Genomic DNA, 15,416 nt, shown 5'->3' with positions numbered 1-15,416 from the left:
AGGAGATCGACCAGCAGCAGTAGGACCTGATCCTGGAGACAGCAGAATTGTCCTCATCTTCTACTCTCACCAGATACTGCAGAATTTAAAAAAAAAAAGTCAAATCTCCTAATTTTTTTTTTCATTTTTCATGGAGCTGTACCCCTCAGCCAGCACTCGGAACGCACGAGGCGCGTATCTCCCCAGCTTTGGGAAGCAGAAGTATTTTAGGAGCAGTCACCAAATAAAACAAGTTGAGGGGGTTTGGGTGTTGTGTTGGTTTTGAAAAAAAAATTTTGTTATTTTTTGATATTTTGAGTTTGGTATTCTGCATAAAACCTGCAGCCAGCCACACCCCAACTCATGGAAGTTAGTGGGGAGGAGAAAAGCCCCACAACCACACACCCATGGACTCCGCACTAGTTTCCACTGTGTTTCCAGAATATTTTTCATAAAAGAGAAATTTAGGGTTTAGAAATTTAGCCATTACGGCGGAGGTGAGCTTCTCTGAACAAGTGTATGGGAAAGTTTTTCTCCTTCAGCTGAAGTTCAGCTGGGTGGAAGTCCACACAGAGAGAGAGACACCTCGCCAAGTGCAGGGGTTTGGTTTCAGAGCAACTCCATCCATTAATCACAGAAAGGTTTGGGTTGGAAGGGACTTTTAAAGGTCATCCAGTCCAACCCCCCTGCAAGGAGCAGGGACATCTCCAACCAGATCAGGTTGCTCAGAGCCTCATCCAACCTGGCCTGGAATGTTTCCATAAGGCAATGCTCCCTTGCGGCCCAGAAGGCCAACCGCATCCTGGGCTGCATCAAGAGCAGCATGGGCAGCAGGTTGAGGGAGGGGATTCTGCCCCTCTGCTCTGCCCTGGTGAGACCCCACCTGGAGTACTGTGTCCAGTTCTGGAGCCCCCAACATCAGAAAGACATGGAGAAGGTCCAGAGGAGGCCACGCAGATGCTGAGAGGACTGGAGCAGCTCTGCTGTGAGGCCAGGCTGAGAGAGCTGGGGCTGTTCAGCCTGGAGAAGAGGAGGCTCCGGGGAGAGCTGAGAGCGGCTCCCAGTGCCCAAAGGGGGCTGCAGGAAAGGTGGGGAGAGACTCAGCAGGGCCTGGTGTGATAGGATGAGGGGTAACAGTTTCAAAATAGAGGGAGGTAGATTCAGATTGGATATTAGGAAAAAATTTTTACAACGAGGGTTGTAGAGCAGTGGCCCAGGTTGCCCAGAGAGGTGGTGGATGCCCCATCCCTGGAAACGTTCAAGGCCAGGACTTTCCAACATGGTGTAAGGAGGACAAAACGCCAAAGCCTACGTGAAGGAGCTTTTCGGCGGTTAAATCCGAGGCTTGGGCGATCTCCGACTTAGGCCGTACCGCAGCCATCTCCCTACACCGCAGATGTGACAGCAGCACAATAGCATGAATAATTTTTGTTACTCACTCCCTCCTGAACGACAGCACTCAGAGGCTAAATTAAGAACACCAAAACGATTAACGTGACCATTAACCTCAGCCCCACCCTAATTGCACTGCATGAAAGCATACGTAACAATGACAAAGATAACATTGTGTGTCATAAATACCACACACAGGAATACAGCAGTCACAGCGTTCGTTTCCTGACCCGGGAAAGCTGCTATAATTGTAGCGTGTTCTGCTCATGGAGGATTTCCATTTGGAAGTTGGTTGCCAACAGCTCTCGTTGGCTGTAATTTCCCATCAGGCCCTTAAAACTCTTTGGGTTCCCCATCAGCACCGTGTCAACGCGCTGCTCCAAGTTCCGAGCCGCGCGGTTCAGCAGGAATTTCACGTTCTCGGTGGAAAGAAATCAAGATCATCTCGGGGACATACAAGCCAGACGTGGAGATGTCAAGCAATGAGAGCAGAATTTGCGTGTTTGGGATTTTTGATGCACATTTCACAACTAAGGGCATCGAAACTAAAACCATCTTCGCTCCTGGAGGCCCTCCATCCAAGTCAAGAGGACAGATATTCAGGAGATCATTTCTGGTTTTAAGCGATTCGGCTGTTACATCTCACACAATTCACAGCTTTGCCGTGTTGAACCTGGACAACCTCCAAGGGCTGGTGTGAAATGACTCAAATTCACAGAAACCACCACACCCTCTCGGACAGGCGCTCTGTCCACAGCACGTTTCCCTCTTGGTGGAAGCCATCCTCGCAAGCGAAATTCTCTCAAGTATTCCCCCACCCCTTCCTAGAACAGAGAATTTTAACTGCTCAGATGACAAATTCCAGGAGTGTAAGCGATACCTCCCTTCCAGCGAGACCTTGATGATGTAGTATCTGACAAACCCATTGGTTTTTGAGGTCCTATCCTTATAAAGTGGTCTTTCATCCCGACGAAGCCTTCTCCATTCAGTGTTTCCAGGTTACACCAATGACAGCTTTTAGCTCTAAATGCTTTTCAACCAAGGGTGGAGAAGGTTAAAAGCGACACTTTCACTCACATTGACATTTTCCAATTAAAATTAACAGATGACAGCGACCCAAACAGACAGTGCTGGAGAAGGGGGTCTCCAAAATGAAAACATCAACGTTTTGGATGCCCCCAAGCGATACTGTAAGCTGTTAGCATCTCACTTTTATCCCCACGGTAACCCAACGGCTTAGGTCTCTTCTAGGTTTCATCCTCACTTTCTCCCCAGGAAGAACAATCACTTCCACACCAACCCCTCCTCAGTCTTTATCTCAGATCTTTTATAAATTACATAGAGGATTTCATTTTCTGGGCCATATCCCTGAAAGTCATCAAGTTGGGCTTCTTCTCCTGCCGCTGGCAGCCGCGCTCCAGCTGTGACGCTGGTTGTTTGCTGAGGACCCCGCAAGGCTCAGCTTGAGAGGAAGACCAGTCTCCCAGAAAGGTTTCAAGGGCGAACACAGGCCATTCTCTGACGGCTCGACACTTAACGAGAAAAACCTCCCTCATTAGCATGCTGAGCTACGTTAGTTCTGCCGCTTACCGAGCCGAAGCATCAAAGCGGGGCTGAATCCTCAATTTCACAGTTTGCATCAGATACTCGCGGGTTTCCAGGCACGGGGCGCTGACGGCATCTCCGCAGAGTTTTAGACGTGTGAGGAGCTGCCGGTAAATCTGCTAATGCCTGTCAAAGAGGCAACGCGTGCCTCCGAGCGAAGGGAGATGAAGTCATCCGTACGGACAACGGGGGTTAAGGAGGCAGAGGGGCGAAACCACTGCCCATGAGGCTTCAGTAATACCATGACCTCAACCGAGGAGATGGCATCATCCTACAAATCAAATATGGATTACCTAAGAACGTTTACAGGGCAGATTTTGCATCAAGCCTGGGAAGTCTTATGATGTCTCCACTCAATCTCCCTGCTACTCAATTTTAACAGAACTTTTAAGATCTGAAGACTTTGAAGTTCTTCAAATGTGGATAAAACCACACAGTGGTTCAAAAGGCTATTTGGGATAGAGCAGCTTATAAATCAGAGAATCACAGAACGGTTTGGGTTGGAAGGGACCTTCAAAGCCCACCCAGTCCAACCCCCCTGCCAGGAGCAGGGACATCTCCAACCAGATCAGGTTGCTCAGAGCCCCGTCCAGCCTGGCCTGGAATGTTTCCAAGGATGAGGCATCCACCACCTCTCTGGGCAACCTGGGCCAGCGTTCTACAACCCTCAGCGTAAAATTTTTTTCCTAATATCTAATCTGAATCTACCTCTCTCTATTTTGAAACCATTACCCCTCATCCTATCACAACAGGTTCTACTGAAGAGTCTCTCCCCACCTCCAGGCCCCCTTTAGGCACTGGGAGGCCACTCTAAGGTCTCCCTGGAGCCTCCTCCAGGCTAAGCAGCCCCAACTCTCTCAGCCTGTCCTCACAGCAGAGGTGCTCCAGCCCTCTGATCATCTTCACAGCCTCCTCTGGACCCTCTCCAACTGGTCCACGTCTTTCTGATGTTGGGGGCTCCAGAACTGGACACAGTACTCCAGATGGGGTCTCACCAGGGCAGAGCAGAGGGGCAGAATCCCCTCCCTCGACCTGCTGGCCACGCTCCTCTTGATGCACACTGTGTCCTGCTACTGCTCTCCTACCTTTAATAAATTAGCTCAAGAACACAACAGTTTACTCACTGTTACATGAAAACTACGAAGTAGATTGTCATCAGTACAGTTGTACCCGTCCCTATCAAATATTAGCACTTTTAGCTAATTTTTGCACTAAGAACAGATGATGACCAGGTCAGAGTAAGACCAACCACGGCTAGGGAATACTTCCTTGTGTTCAAAGTTCAAGCAAAAAGATGTTTGGGATAGGAGATGGCTCCTAGGGACTCAGACGAGGACTTGCCAGAGGATTCTTCAATGCATATGTAGCATTATGGCTTTAGAGGCGTTAATAAAACAGAATAATGATCTCACAGTGAAGTGTTTAGCTGGAATTAAAGAGATTCATGTTCACATCCCAGCTCTGGAAGTTCTCGCCCTTGGGAAAGTCATATCAACTCTTGCATCTCGCCTCCCTTTTCCACAAAACCTCCTCTGAATTACTGATTGCAGAATCTGAGTGAAGATGCCAGAGGGAAAGACCACTCCAAAGACTTTTTTTTTTTATTGTTATTTTTTTCCTTAATACCCGCTACGAGGCACTGTCTTGTTTTATTCATGATCCTTTGAAGAAAGAACTTCCATCTTCAGGGAATGAAAACAAGTACATGTTATCTTTCGAACAACATCACGTGCTTCTACCGGTGAAGTACAATTCTGAACAAACACTCCTATGAACATACCAAAAAATGTGCAGTGCAGTTTCACGGAATAACGCGTTTGATGGTGCCTCGTCACAACGTGTTTGTAGACCCAAAGGTTGGCTCAGGCAAAATTCTGAAGTTAGTGGAGTATTTCTTGGCCTAAATTCGCACGGGAGCAGAAAGGCATGGCAAGAAAAACTGTCCCATACAGTTTTGTGTATTTTGTGACCTGCCGTTGCCAGATGTCTGAAGACTTTTGTTCTTCTAGAGTTAAAGCAAGGCTCTTCCTTTTATTTCTGAAGCTCACATCATAGGAAGCAAGACATTGAACCCTCACGATGGATTTCCAATCCAGTTACTCCACACCACCACACCTGTAAACCCCTGAGTGTCCAACTTGGCACTTCTAAGAGTTCGGCCATATCCCAGTTCCTCTGTACACCAAAGAGACCCAACACTTCTTGGAATGTGGCTTTTCTTGAAGGCTCTTCGGAGAAGTTCACTAAGTTCAAGGTCAGTGCTAGCAACCTCGCCATTGCCCAAAACACAAAATGCAGGCCAGATTTTGGTGAGGATGAAAAGGAAGGGGAAAGTATGTGGGTGGAAGAAGAACAATGAAGTTCAGTCACATGGCAAAAATGCTTTTTTTTGCTGTTTTTTTTTTAATCTAAAGCCAAAACTTATATTGAATCCAAATTTGTGCTGTGCAGTTTAAAGAGCAAGGGTAGGCTTCCTCCACCACGAAAGAATACATGTAGCATGCAGTCAAGTGACATAAAGAAGCATTTGGTGGATGCCCCATCCCTGGAAATGTTCAAGGTCAAGTTGGACGGTGCTTTGAGCAACCTGATCTGGTTGGAGATGTCCCTGCTCCTTGCAGGGGGCTGGACTGGATGGACTTTGAAGGTCCCTTCCCACCCAGACCATCCTGTGATTCTGTGATTTGCAATGAGAAGATAACTGTGTTTCGGTGGTGACGTCTGTGTCCTCCACAGCCCACAAGCTGTCATCGTCTGATACCAGCAACAGGTGACAGTCACAACCGAGACACTAATGACCACAGCATGCAAACCTTCCTCCCCACTCTCAGCCTGAAATTGCACTGAGAGGCCTCAGAAATCCCACAGGATTTCAACCAATCTCCAATTGTCTTGAAAGCATAATTAACGTCAATTGTCTGTTGATTTTATCTCCATTTTTCTCAGGTTCTCGGCTATTTGGGAAAGCACTCCCTGTACGTACACGTGGGTATGCACAGCGGTGCGTGCACGTACTTGTCTGGAGCTACCAACTTCCCAGCGTATCTGCTTTTCTCAGGGCCTCCTCGGAGAAGAAGACCTAGGGAGGAAGCCTAACCTTTGGGAAGTTCTCCTTCTTATCCCATACAGTCACCGATAGAAAGATTTCAGCTCCCACTGCACCTTGCTGATATGGATGAGCTCAAATCAAACGTGGAAAACAAATGGAAACATTCCAGGCCAGGTTGGCTGGGGCTCTGAGCAACCTGATCTGGTTGGAGATGTCCCTGCTCCTGGCAGGGGGGTTGGACTGGATGGGCTTTGAAGGTCCCTTCCAACCCAAACCAGTCTGTGATTCTATAAAGCAAGGGACTGTTCAAGTTCAGCCTGACTCTGCTAAGCTCAGCTCGCCGCTTCCCCCCGTGTTTTCCGACAAACTGCTCTCACAGAGATTAAAAAAAAAGATGGTCATCTGGCCCTTGGAGTAAGGAAGAGATTTTCCTCCCTTCTTCACATAAATTTTAAGTTTCCTAAAAACCAGAAGGGCAGGATTCCGAAAGAGCAATGGAGAACCTCTACAGAAAAAAGACCATTGAAAGTCTGACCCAGGCTAAAGACAAATTGCTACTCCAGGCGACATCCACAGCTCCGTCCGTTCTCCATTCATTCTTCTGAAGCTCCCCGGCAGCAGTTGGGGCAGCAGAAACCAAATCTCCAAACATTGCTGCTGTCTGCTTGATCATACGCCCCAAAACACGAGCACAAAACTCACCTTCCAGGAACTGCAGCAAGCATGTTCCCCCTCCTCCCTCCGTGTCTCGCCGCACGTTGTGAGCCCCTAAACCTCTACGTGATGGGGAACTGAGAGTATTTTGGGGGAATTTAAAAGCAAATAATATTGATCAGTGTTACTTCCACCGCAGCAGTGCTTATGGATTCCTACTGAAGAAACTGGTGCTGGATCTAGACAGGGATTACGTATTCATTCCTTCTGCCCAAAATGAGATTTACCAGAAATAAATCATAGAATCCCAGAATGGTTTGGGTTGGAAGGGACCTTCAAAGGCCACCCAGTCCAACCCCCCTGCAAGGAGCAGGGACATCTCCAACCGGATCAGGTTGCTCAGAGCCTCATCCAGCCTGGCCTTGAATGTTTCCAGGGATGGGGCATCCACCGCCTCTCTGGGCAACCTGGGCCAGTGTTCCACCACCCTCAGCGTAAAAAAATTTTCCTGATATCTAATCTAAATCTACCTCCCTCTATCTTGAAACCGTTACCCCTCGTCCTGTCACACCAGGTCCTGCTGAAGAGTCTCTCCCCACCTTTCCTGCAGCCCCCTTTGGGCACTGGGAGCCGCTCTCAGGTCTCCCCGGAGCCTCCTCTTCTCCAGGCTGAGCAGCCCCAGCTCTCTCAGCCTGGCCTCACAGCAGAGCTGCTCCAGCCCTTTCATCATCTTTGTGGCCTCCTCTGGACCTTCTCCAACTGGTCCATGTCCTTCTTGTGTTGGGGGCTCCAGAACTGGACAAGAAGGGTCAAGAGGCAACGTGAGCAGCAAGGCTACGCGTCAGGGAGGGCAAACACGGAAGAAGAACGTCAGCTTTAAGAGAAATTAATGATGCTGTGAGGTAGGTTCAGCACTACTTTGATTCAGAAAAACAGAGTAGGTGTAGCCAAAGGGTTGGAGAATGCCATCCAAAAAACCAGAGTTGTCTCACTCCCAAAAACTTTCCTATTCAGTGGAAAATTCATCTTGCTATAAAGTCAGATGGAAGTTTCTGAGCCAGCGGAGGCAGGGGTTCACCTATGCACCCAAACGAGAAAGGCCAAGAACAAGGCATCCAAACACGCAGCCCTGCCAAAACCTCAGTGGTTTTATCATCTAGAGTTCAAATCAAGACCTCCCATCCTGCTGTTCGCGCTGCATGTGGAAGGGTTTCCAAGAAACGTCTCTTGGCGATAATCCCAAAAAAGCTGCTTCCGACCTGCTGCTGAGAGCGGAGCCGCTGCGCGCGGCGGCGGCTTCTCTGCGGATTTTGAAAGCTCAATTTCCTACGAAGCTGCTCCCATGTCACATTCTTTACTGCTAGCACAGCGCTGAAACAGCAGGGTGTTTTCGAACAGTGCCCTTGACTCCTCCAAACACAGCTGTTGACGCAAGCCTAAGGCTGGCCTAAGGCAAGCCCGGCGGCCTAAGGCTCAGCGAGAAGACGAGCTCGCCCTTGTTCTCATTGCAAGTTTTGCATCTCATCGAGGACACGTCCCCTCTAACCCCTCCTGTAAACCTGCTGAGATCCTGAAAATAATTCAGGTGGAAAAACCTGGGCTAACCCAACCGTGGCTCGGTGAAACTGTCCTATCCAGTAGGGTGAGCTGGGACAGACACCGAAGCCCTGGGAGATCAGGCAGTAACGAGCCAGGGCGACCATCCCTGGCCGGGAAAGGGGGGATTCCAGGCCAGGTTGGATGAGGCTCTGAGCAACCCGATCTGCTTGGAGATGTCCCTGCTCCTTGCAGGGGGGCGGGACTGGATGGGCTTTAAAGGTCCCTTCCAACCCAAACCATTCTGTGATTCCATGATTCCCACTTGCACTCCTTGGGAGAGGTGAAAAGTGTTCGTTAGTGGGATTTTTTTCTACCTCCCACTCTCCTTCCCTTTCTCCAGTAACACAGTTCAGCCAGTTTTGATTCGAGACCACCGCAACCTCTCCTCAGAGGTGCCACCAGACCTGGGAGCACTTCCACGCTGGGGATCCCAAGGTTTCCAGTTACACATGCAGAATCTTTCAGGACATAATCAAGATTTCAGAGCTAAACTTTGAAGTCTTCTTACCCGCATTCTGCAAATGCAAGCTCCCTGGTCTGCCAGCGTCACACTCCGTGAGCTAGAGCAAATGTGTGACATTGCTGAAATGGCTGACAAAAGAGGACAATAACTTGTGGCAAGTGAATGTGACCGGTGAAAACAAAGCCCAGAAATCTAGCAACGCATCTGAACGGACAGCTTTGTCTAGTGTTAGTTTTCTCCTGCATAACCCAAATCTGAATGCTTTGGACCTGTCATCTGAATCGGTAAGTGATGTTTAATGAAACACTTTAAAAAGCAACCCATAAAAGCATATAAAGGCGCTCAAGATCTTCCAGCCAACATCGGCCACTCAGAATCACAGAATCACAGAACGGTTTGGGTGGGAAGGGACCTTCAAAAGCCATCCAGTCCAACCCCCCTGCAAGGAGCAGGGACATCTCCAACCAGATCAGGTTGCTCAGAGCCCCGGCCAACCTGGCCTGGAATGTTTCCAGGGATGGGGCATCCACCGCCTCTCTGGGCAACCTGGGCCAGTGTTCTACAACCCTCAGTTTTAGAGAGAAAAACCACTCAGCCCAAGTGTTGTTGGACTATTTCACTCCAGCTGACAGAGTCACATCCATGTCTGGCTCCATCACCCAAGACAAACTGCTCCCACGTGAGTAATTTTGTTGAGACCATTTAAACTGGCCGGTCAAACCAGACAGCGCTGGCCACGGCGAAGCATCGGCCTGCGGCCGCTCCTCTTCACACGATTTCAGGCACATCCTGCCGATCCAAGCGGCTTTGGGATGCCAGCTGGCCACTAAATTGCCCATTTGCAACACTAACAAGTCTTGATAAGCACATCCAGACCATCGTTTTTCAGAGAAAGCTACTGCCCGAGTGCAGGTAATATCTTCGTCCTACAAACAGATGTGAAACTCGTCGTGAAGTGTTACACGCATTCAAAGGGAAGCATTTAGTTAGTCATCCGTAAAAGTTATGACTGACTTCAGTTTGGCACAGAGGTATCACACCAGGTTTGCAAAGAATTTTTATATGAAACCATAAATTGGTCAAGTTTGTGAAGCAGGCAGTGTCAGCCGGAGCCTATGTGCGAGCTTTAAGGAAATATGAAAGCACACAGACAAATTTCATCTCCAGACAGGGTGAATTTGTGAAAGCCACAGCAACGAGAAACACTTGAAAAAAGGACCTCGTTGATAAAAATCACCAGGTTTGACACGCACGTCTCAGTTTGCTACTCTAGCAATACCATCCCGGTATGGTTGAAATGAGTTCTTTGAAATACTGAACAAGAAATCTTACAGCAATATTTTTATTTTCCTCAAGTCAGACCACGGGAAGAACTTTGACCAGAACAACTACCCATAAACTCCCGGCTGGCTCTTGTTTTTTTAATTCACTACCGTCCTGAGTAACGTTCCTTCTTACTCCACAAGCTTCTTTCTTACTCCATAACCTTCCTTTCCTCAAAAAGATTGTTTTTTTTTTTCTTTCTCCCTCCTCAATAAATCACGCATGCCAGAATTACGCACCCATCTGTGCAAAGGTAACAGCAGAGGTCAGTGTATTTCAACCTCATACTGGTTTGTACGACCAAGAAAAAAACACCTTAAGAAAAGCCCTCTTCAAAGCAGCACAAATATTGATGCCCCAACTCTTCACGCCTCGCAACGCAAACTCAAATTTTCAAAACGGAAAGATTCTTTCAAGTAAATGAAGAGAAAATACTGGATTCATGAAAGTTTGTATCAAAACAAAGGCAACCACCCAGTCTAAGAAGACGACGCTCATTAACATCAAACAGAACGATGGAGCGCAGGTTTCACCACGTAGATGTTGTAAGACCGAGAGATGTGAATCTATGAGAAAGCTGGACACTCAGCACCTCCGAAAGCTGCTGCTGTCCCGTGCGGGCTACAGCGGTACGAGCTTCATCCCCAAAACATCTCATTTATGTTTCTACTGTACCTTAAAAGGGACGCTCATTCAACTCTTCACCTCCCCAACGCGACCGTCAGAGCTTTTCCGATTAATGGCAGACGGGGACGACGACGGGCAGTACACAATCAATCCTTATTAAGGCTGATGATTATTCCCAATGCGCCCTGCAAGAGAGAAACACCCGGTTAATGGCTTGGGCCAAGACGAGTGAGTTGTCTCACACCAATCAGCCACGTTAAGCAAACAGCTTTTTTATCGCCCCAACTGCTTGAATTTTGTTGGGGATGACTGGGACTGTCCCGTATCACTGAGATTGGCACACCCACTCACACAGTCTCCATCTAAAATAAGTTTCTCAAAGCATTACAAGCACAACTGCAGGTCTACCAGCCTGCAGAAGGCATGGAGATGGTTGAGAAGAAGACTGAAGACCTCAGCTCAGGTCATTTAGGGACTACACTAAGGCTACGCAGTCTGCTAATATATCAGGAGCCTAACGAACAATAAAAATTAGTCTTAAACTGTTCTGTTTTGCACAGAGGACAACGAGGAACATACGTCACTTGGCCTGAAGCTGGAAGGATCTCCAATTGTGCCAGATCTTACATCCAGATCTAGACCGCTGCCTTAAAAACAATCTTATTTTCTCCTTTCCAGAGAAGGCAAGGTTTGCAGACAGGAGCTCGCTGGGCCAGTCAGCGGCAGTGGAAAAAGGGACAAAGCTTTCCACCGCACAAACCCTTCTGGAGGCCTGACAGAGGGGAAGGTGCCTTCAAAGCTCCGCTCTGCTCACGAAAACAGCTCCGAGCTGGAATTAGGCACGGAATTAGGCATGTATCAGTGGGATCATCTACGGGAGCGCACAGGTGGCTCTTCTGGAGTTGTGGGTATGGCAGTAAGGAGGAGAGGAAAACAAAAACTACTTCATCTAGCTGGGGAGAGATGAGTGAATTATTCTCTCGGCAACCACCTTAATGGCACCTGGTTATTTTCTCAATTATTCAGTTTCTCAGTTATTTTCTGTAGCGCTCCTTCCAGTTTTCAACGGCGTTTTCAACCGAAGCCCGTCACACTTTCCACACGCTGCACAATGCGTGAACGGGCAAGTTACGTTTTCATCAGGTAAAGTCAGTCTCAAACAGCTAAAACCACCCATGCTGTTGGAACATCTCGGCAAAATTTAATGCCCACCCCAACCGCAGCAAATGAAAAATTAATGTTCTTTATTATTCTTTATTAGAGCACTAAAGCTGTCTTGGACGGAGAGTAAGCCACCGCACACAGCACCCAAACCACCCAGCAGCACCCAGGAGGCAAAGCGAAAACGGGACGGTCAATTTTTATTTATTTTTAAGTTGTTGTAGAAAAGAGATACATTCTGTAGACGCAGGGAAGAAGCAGCAGAGCATCTTCTCCCTGCACAGCAACGCTCTCCGGACGCCCACTCCGTCGCTTTGCATTCCCCGACAAATAAACCAGGCTTGCTCACGGCAATGCGGATTCCCGATCCGGCTCCGTAGCAAAACAGGCACCCTCTAATTATCCCTCAACCTGATGACATCTAAACGGCGGAACAGGGCTACGGCAGCGACTCAAAATGAGGGAGTGTGAAAACAAGACCGTCTCCTTTCTCCATTCTCACCGCAGGTCCCAAGCGCACGAGGATGCGCTCCCGCCTGAGTCATTCCCAGCAACGCTTCACAGCCTGGCAGCAACCGCAGATATTTCCCACGCAAGTGTTGTTTTTTTTTAAAATATTTAAAATGAGAGCATAGCAGGAGTAACTTCGGGCCTGCGAGGAGCAACGGCGCGATCAGAAGGATCAGTCGTGTCTACGGAGTCTTATTAGAAGTAATTTATATGCAAGGAAAACAAATATCCCCCACTTTTCCAGGAAAATGCCAAATTCCATACTGATTTACACGCTTTACAATCCCATTGACTTCAGAGGGATCGCCTGCGGTACGAATCACTCGGCTGTGGCCTCACAGAGTAATCCCTTCACACTCCCTCTTCCGAAAATCCCACCGTCCGACCAGGTGCCGCGGCCGAGCCCCCACCAGCCAAGCCTCAGCCCCCCGGCGACGCTTCTCCTCTTCCCAGTAAAGCTCGGGGATGGGGTGAGAGGGAAAGAAAAGCCTGATGGTGGTGGAAACGCTGCCGAGTGAAAACCACGGCCTAGGCGAGCCCGGCGCGGGTGGCTGAACGTGGCGGCGGCCCGGGTTTTTGGTAGGAAGCGCAGGGACAAACTCATTCCTAACTCAGGTCATAATCTTTTTTTTTTTTTTTTAATTGTTGTTTAAATTCTTCCATTTCCTAAGATTTCAGGATTTTCTCCTGATAAAGAAGAGCTCCAGCCCGTCGGCTCATCTGCCACGTCTGGGCCGACGCTTCCCCCTCAACCAGGCCCTTAAAATTACACGACCTGCGTCTGCGTTTACAAACTTGGGTGCAAAAGTCAACCGCCGACCCCGCTCTGCGCTTTCATCCCAGCTGTTATTTACTGGGATAGAGGCTAATAAATGTTTAATGGCCCAGTAAACACCGAGGGCTTTATCTCCAGCCTGTTTCAAAGCCTGAGCAAATATAATAATCCTTCGCACGTCTGTCTGCCGCTTCCCTGGCCTCTGTCTCCACGGTTGCTCTATATTCAGACAAGAAAGGGGGGTCAGCTATAAGGAAAGGGGGTTACCTATAGGGAAAGGGGGTTACCTATAGGGAAAGGGTGTTAGCTATAGGGAAAGAGGGTTACCTATAGGGAAAGGGGATTACCTATAGGGACACGGATGTTTTCCCTGCTCCCATCGCAATTTCTTGCTCCCAAAAGGGCACCGAGCTGGCAGACCTCAATTTCCACATAATACAGGAATGCAGGTGGTATTTGCCTCTAGGATTCCATAAAGCAATTATTTATAACAGAAATATTCCACACGGGAAGCAGAGAATATACGGAGGAAGCTGAGAGGAGCATCATTTACTTACGGACTGGGGAAAAATACCTGCACGCTTCATATCAGCGTACCATTCAGGAGACCGTGAGACTAGAAATGCCGAAGCTTTCTAAAAAAAGAGGCGTTATTTTAAAAGAACGACGTAAACAGGATCAATACTTCAGCCACCCATCCATCGCACAATTTTGCGATGCACAGGGTTGCCAAGTAGCCGAGTGCTTCACGTGCATCAACCCAGGCAAGCGCTGGCTTCTGCCAGCCCAACCAGCGCGGCACTTGAGGGAGAAAAACAGTTCTTCAGGTGGATAAACCACTTCCTCAGATCTGAAAGAGAAGATGTGTTTTCCCCCCTCAATTACAGCTGCGGGTCCATTAGTCAATGGACTTCCCGTGCAAGCCATACTTATCTCCTAGACCTTCGTCTCTCCAAGATGATATTTGAAATGAGTAATTTTGACACATGAAAGCTAAGCACTCACGTTTTTATTACACAGGGCTGCAACAAGCTTCCCTAAAGAGCTGATGCTAACTCACAGCCCAATTACGGTTTGATAAACCGACGCGAACGAGAGATAAAAAACCACGGGACTTTACAGGTGAGAGCTCACCCCCAGCACAGCGTTGCGTCACGGCACCACCCAGCTCACGAGCTCCAGGAACCAGACCCCTTCCATCGTTTTCTGGAGGGTATTCAAGGTTTGATGGTTTTTCAGCCTCCAAAGTAGCTGCAAAATCAGATCTCGGTACTGGCGAGGTCTTCTGATGAGCCAAGGTCCCCAGCTCCACCAACATCAACACCTCTTGGCTCAGATGATGGGAGAGACCTGCTTCCCAGTTTGAACTGGTCAAACTGGAGGGTCCTCTAACTCCGATCCATGCAGAAGGCAAGGGATCAGGGCAGGATGACAGAAATGGAGGCTCGAGGCCAAAAAAAAAGGAGCCTGGAGGCAGGGCTGTCGTCAGGGCGTAGCTCACCCGTGCCGGCGCGCTCCGGCCCCTTCCCTCCCTCCACGGGCCATTTTTATCGAGCGTGGCCAGGAGACTTTCGCAGAGGATGTTTTAAAACTCAGAGAGCTGCCAAAAAAAAAAAAAAGTCAAACTAAGAGCACAGCGAGAGCTCAGAACAAATCCACCCAAGCGAACCGCAGCGCTGCTCGGCTGCCTTTTCGGGTGAAACCAGAAATCGCGAAAGCAAAGATCCACCGGCAATTACACCCCAAACGCTTCCTGTCTTCACACGGATCGTTGTTTGCTTTGGGTTTTAGTGGGAGATGGGAGCACAGGCTACAATTTGTGGGAGGTGGGTTATTGCTGTCGACGCAAAGAGCTTTTATTTCTTCCCCCTTTGACAGATAAAGCATTAAAAATGTCGCTCTGAAAAAAAAAATTCGGTCCTGCATGCCCAGATGGCAGCAAAAACCAGCATTATTTATTTGTGGCTTTAGAGATATTTGAAAAGAAAAACGAAGAAATGCACCTGAATCAGGACTCTGCGCTTGCTTTTGCAGCTAGTACTTCAGAGGGAAGGAGCGTTTTGCAGAGCTCTAGGAAAACGCACTTAGAAAAAAAATAATACGTTTACCCGAGAAGGAGAAGGAAAACAAGCAGAACAATAAAAGTCACGGAAGTTTGCTCCGAGGAGACATCTGGGAAGGTGAAAGTAGGAAGCAAGCAAAAGAAAACACGCAGCGTAAGGATAGAAATGAATCCAAAAGAGCCAGAGAAGAGTTATTGAGCCGGTTTACATTTATAC

The 15,416-nt window shown here is 48.4% G+C and overlaps 1 protein-coding gene across 1 annotated transcript in view; it reads right to left on the bottom strand.

Annotated features, from left to right (window-relative positions):
• PTPRA (protein tyrosine phosphatase receptor type A) overlaps positions 1 to 15,416 on the bottom strand; it is a 118,213-nt gene that overhangs the window by 81,567 nt on the left and 21,230 nt on the right. Inside the window, exon 2 of the mRNA XM_086746136.1 lies at positions 10,740 to 10,876. Coding sequence (XP_086602262.1) covers positions 10,740 to 10,757 — 18 coding nt within the window. The 5' untranslated portion in view covers positions 10,758 to 10,876. The remainder of the gene's footprint in view (positions 1 to 10,739; positions 10,877 to 15,416) is intronic.

The sequence above is a fragment of the Chlamydotis macqueenii genome, chromosome 4 (genome assembly GCF_036417535.1).
Source record: "Chlamydotis macqueenii isolate bChlMac1 chromosome 4, bChlMac1.mat, whole genome shotgun sequence".
Classification (NCBI taxonomy): Eukaryota; Metazoa; Chordata; class Aves; order Otidiformes; family Otididae; genus Chlamydotis; species Chlamydotis macqueenii.
Note: the sequence above shows the minus strand (reverse complement) of the source record. Positions and strands in the feature narration are given on the sequence as shown.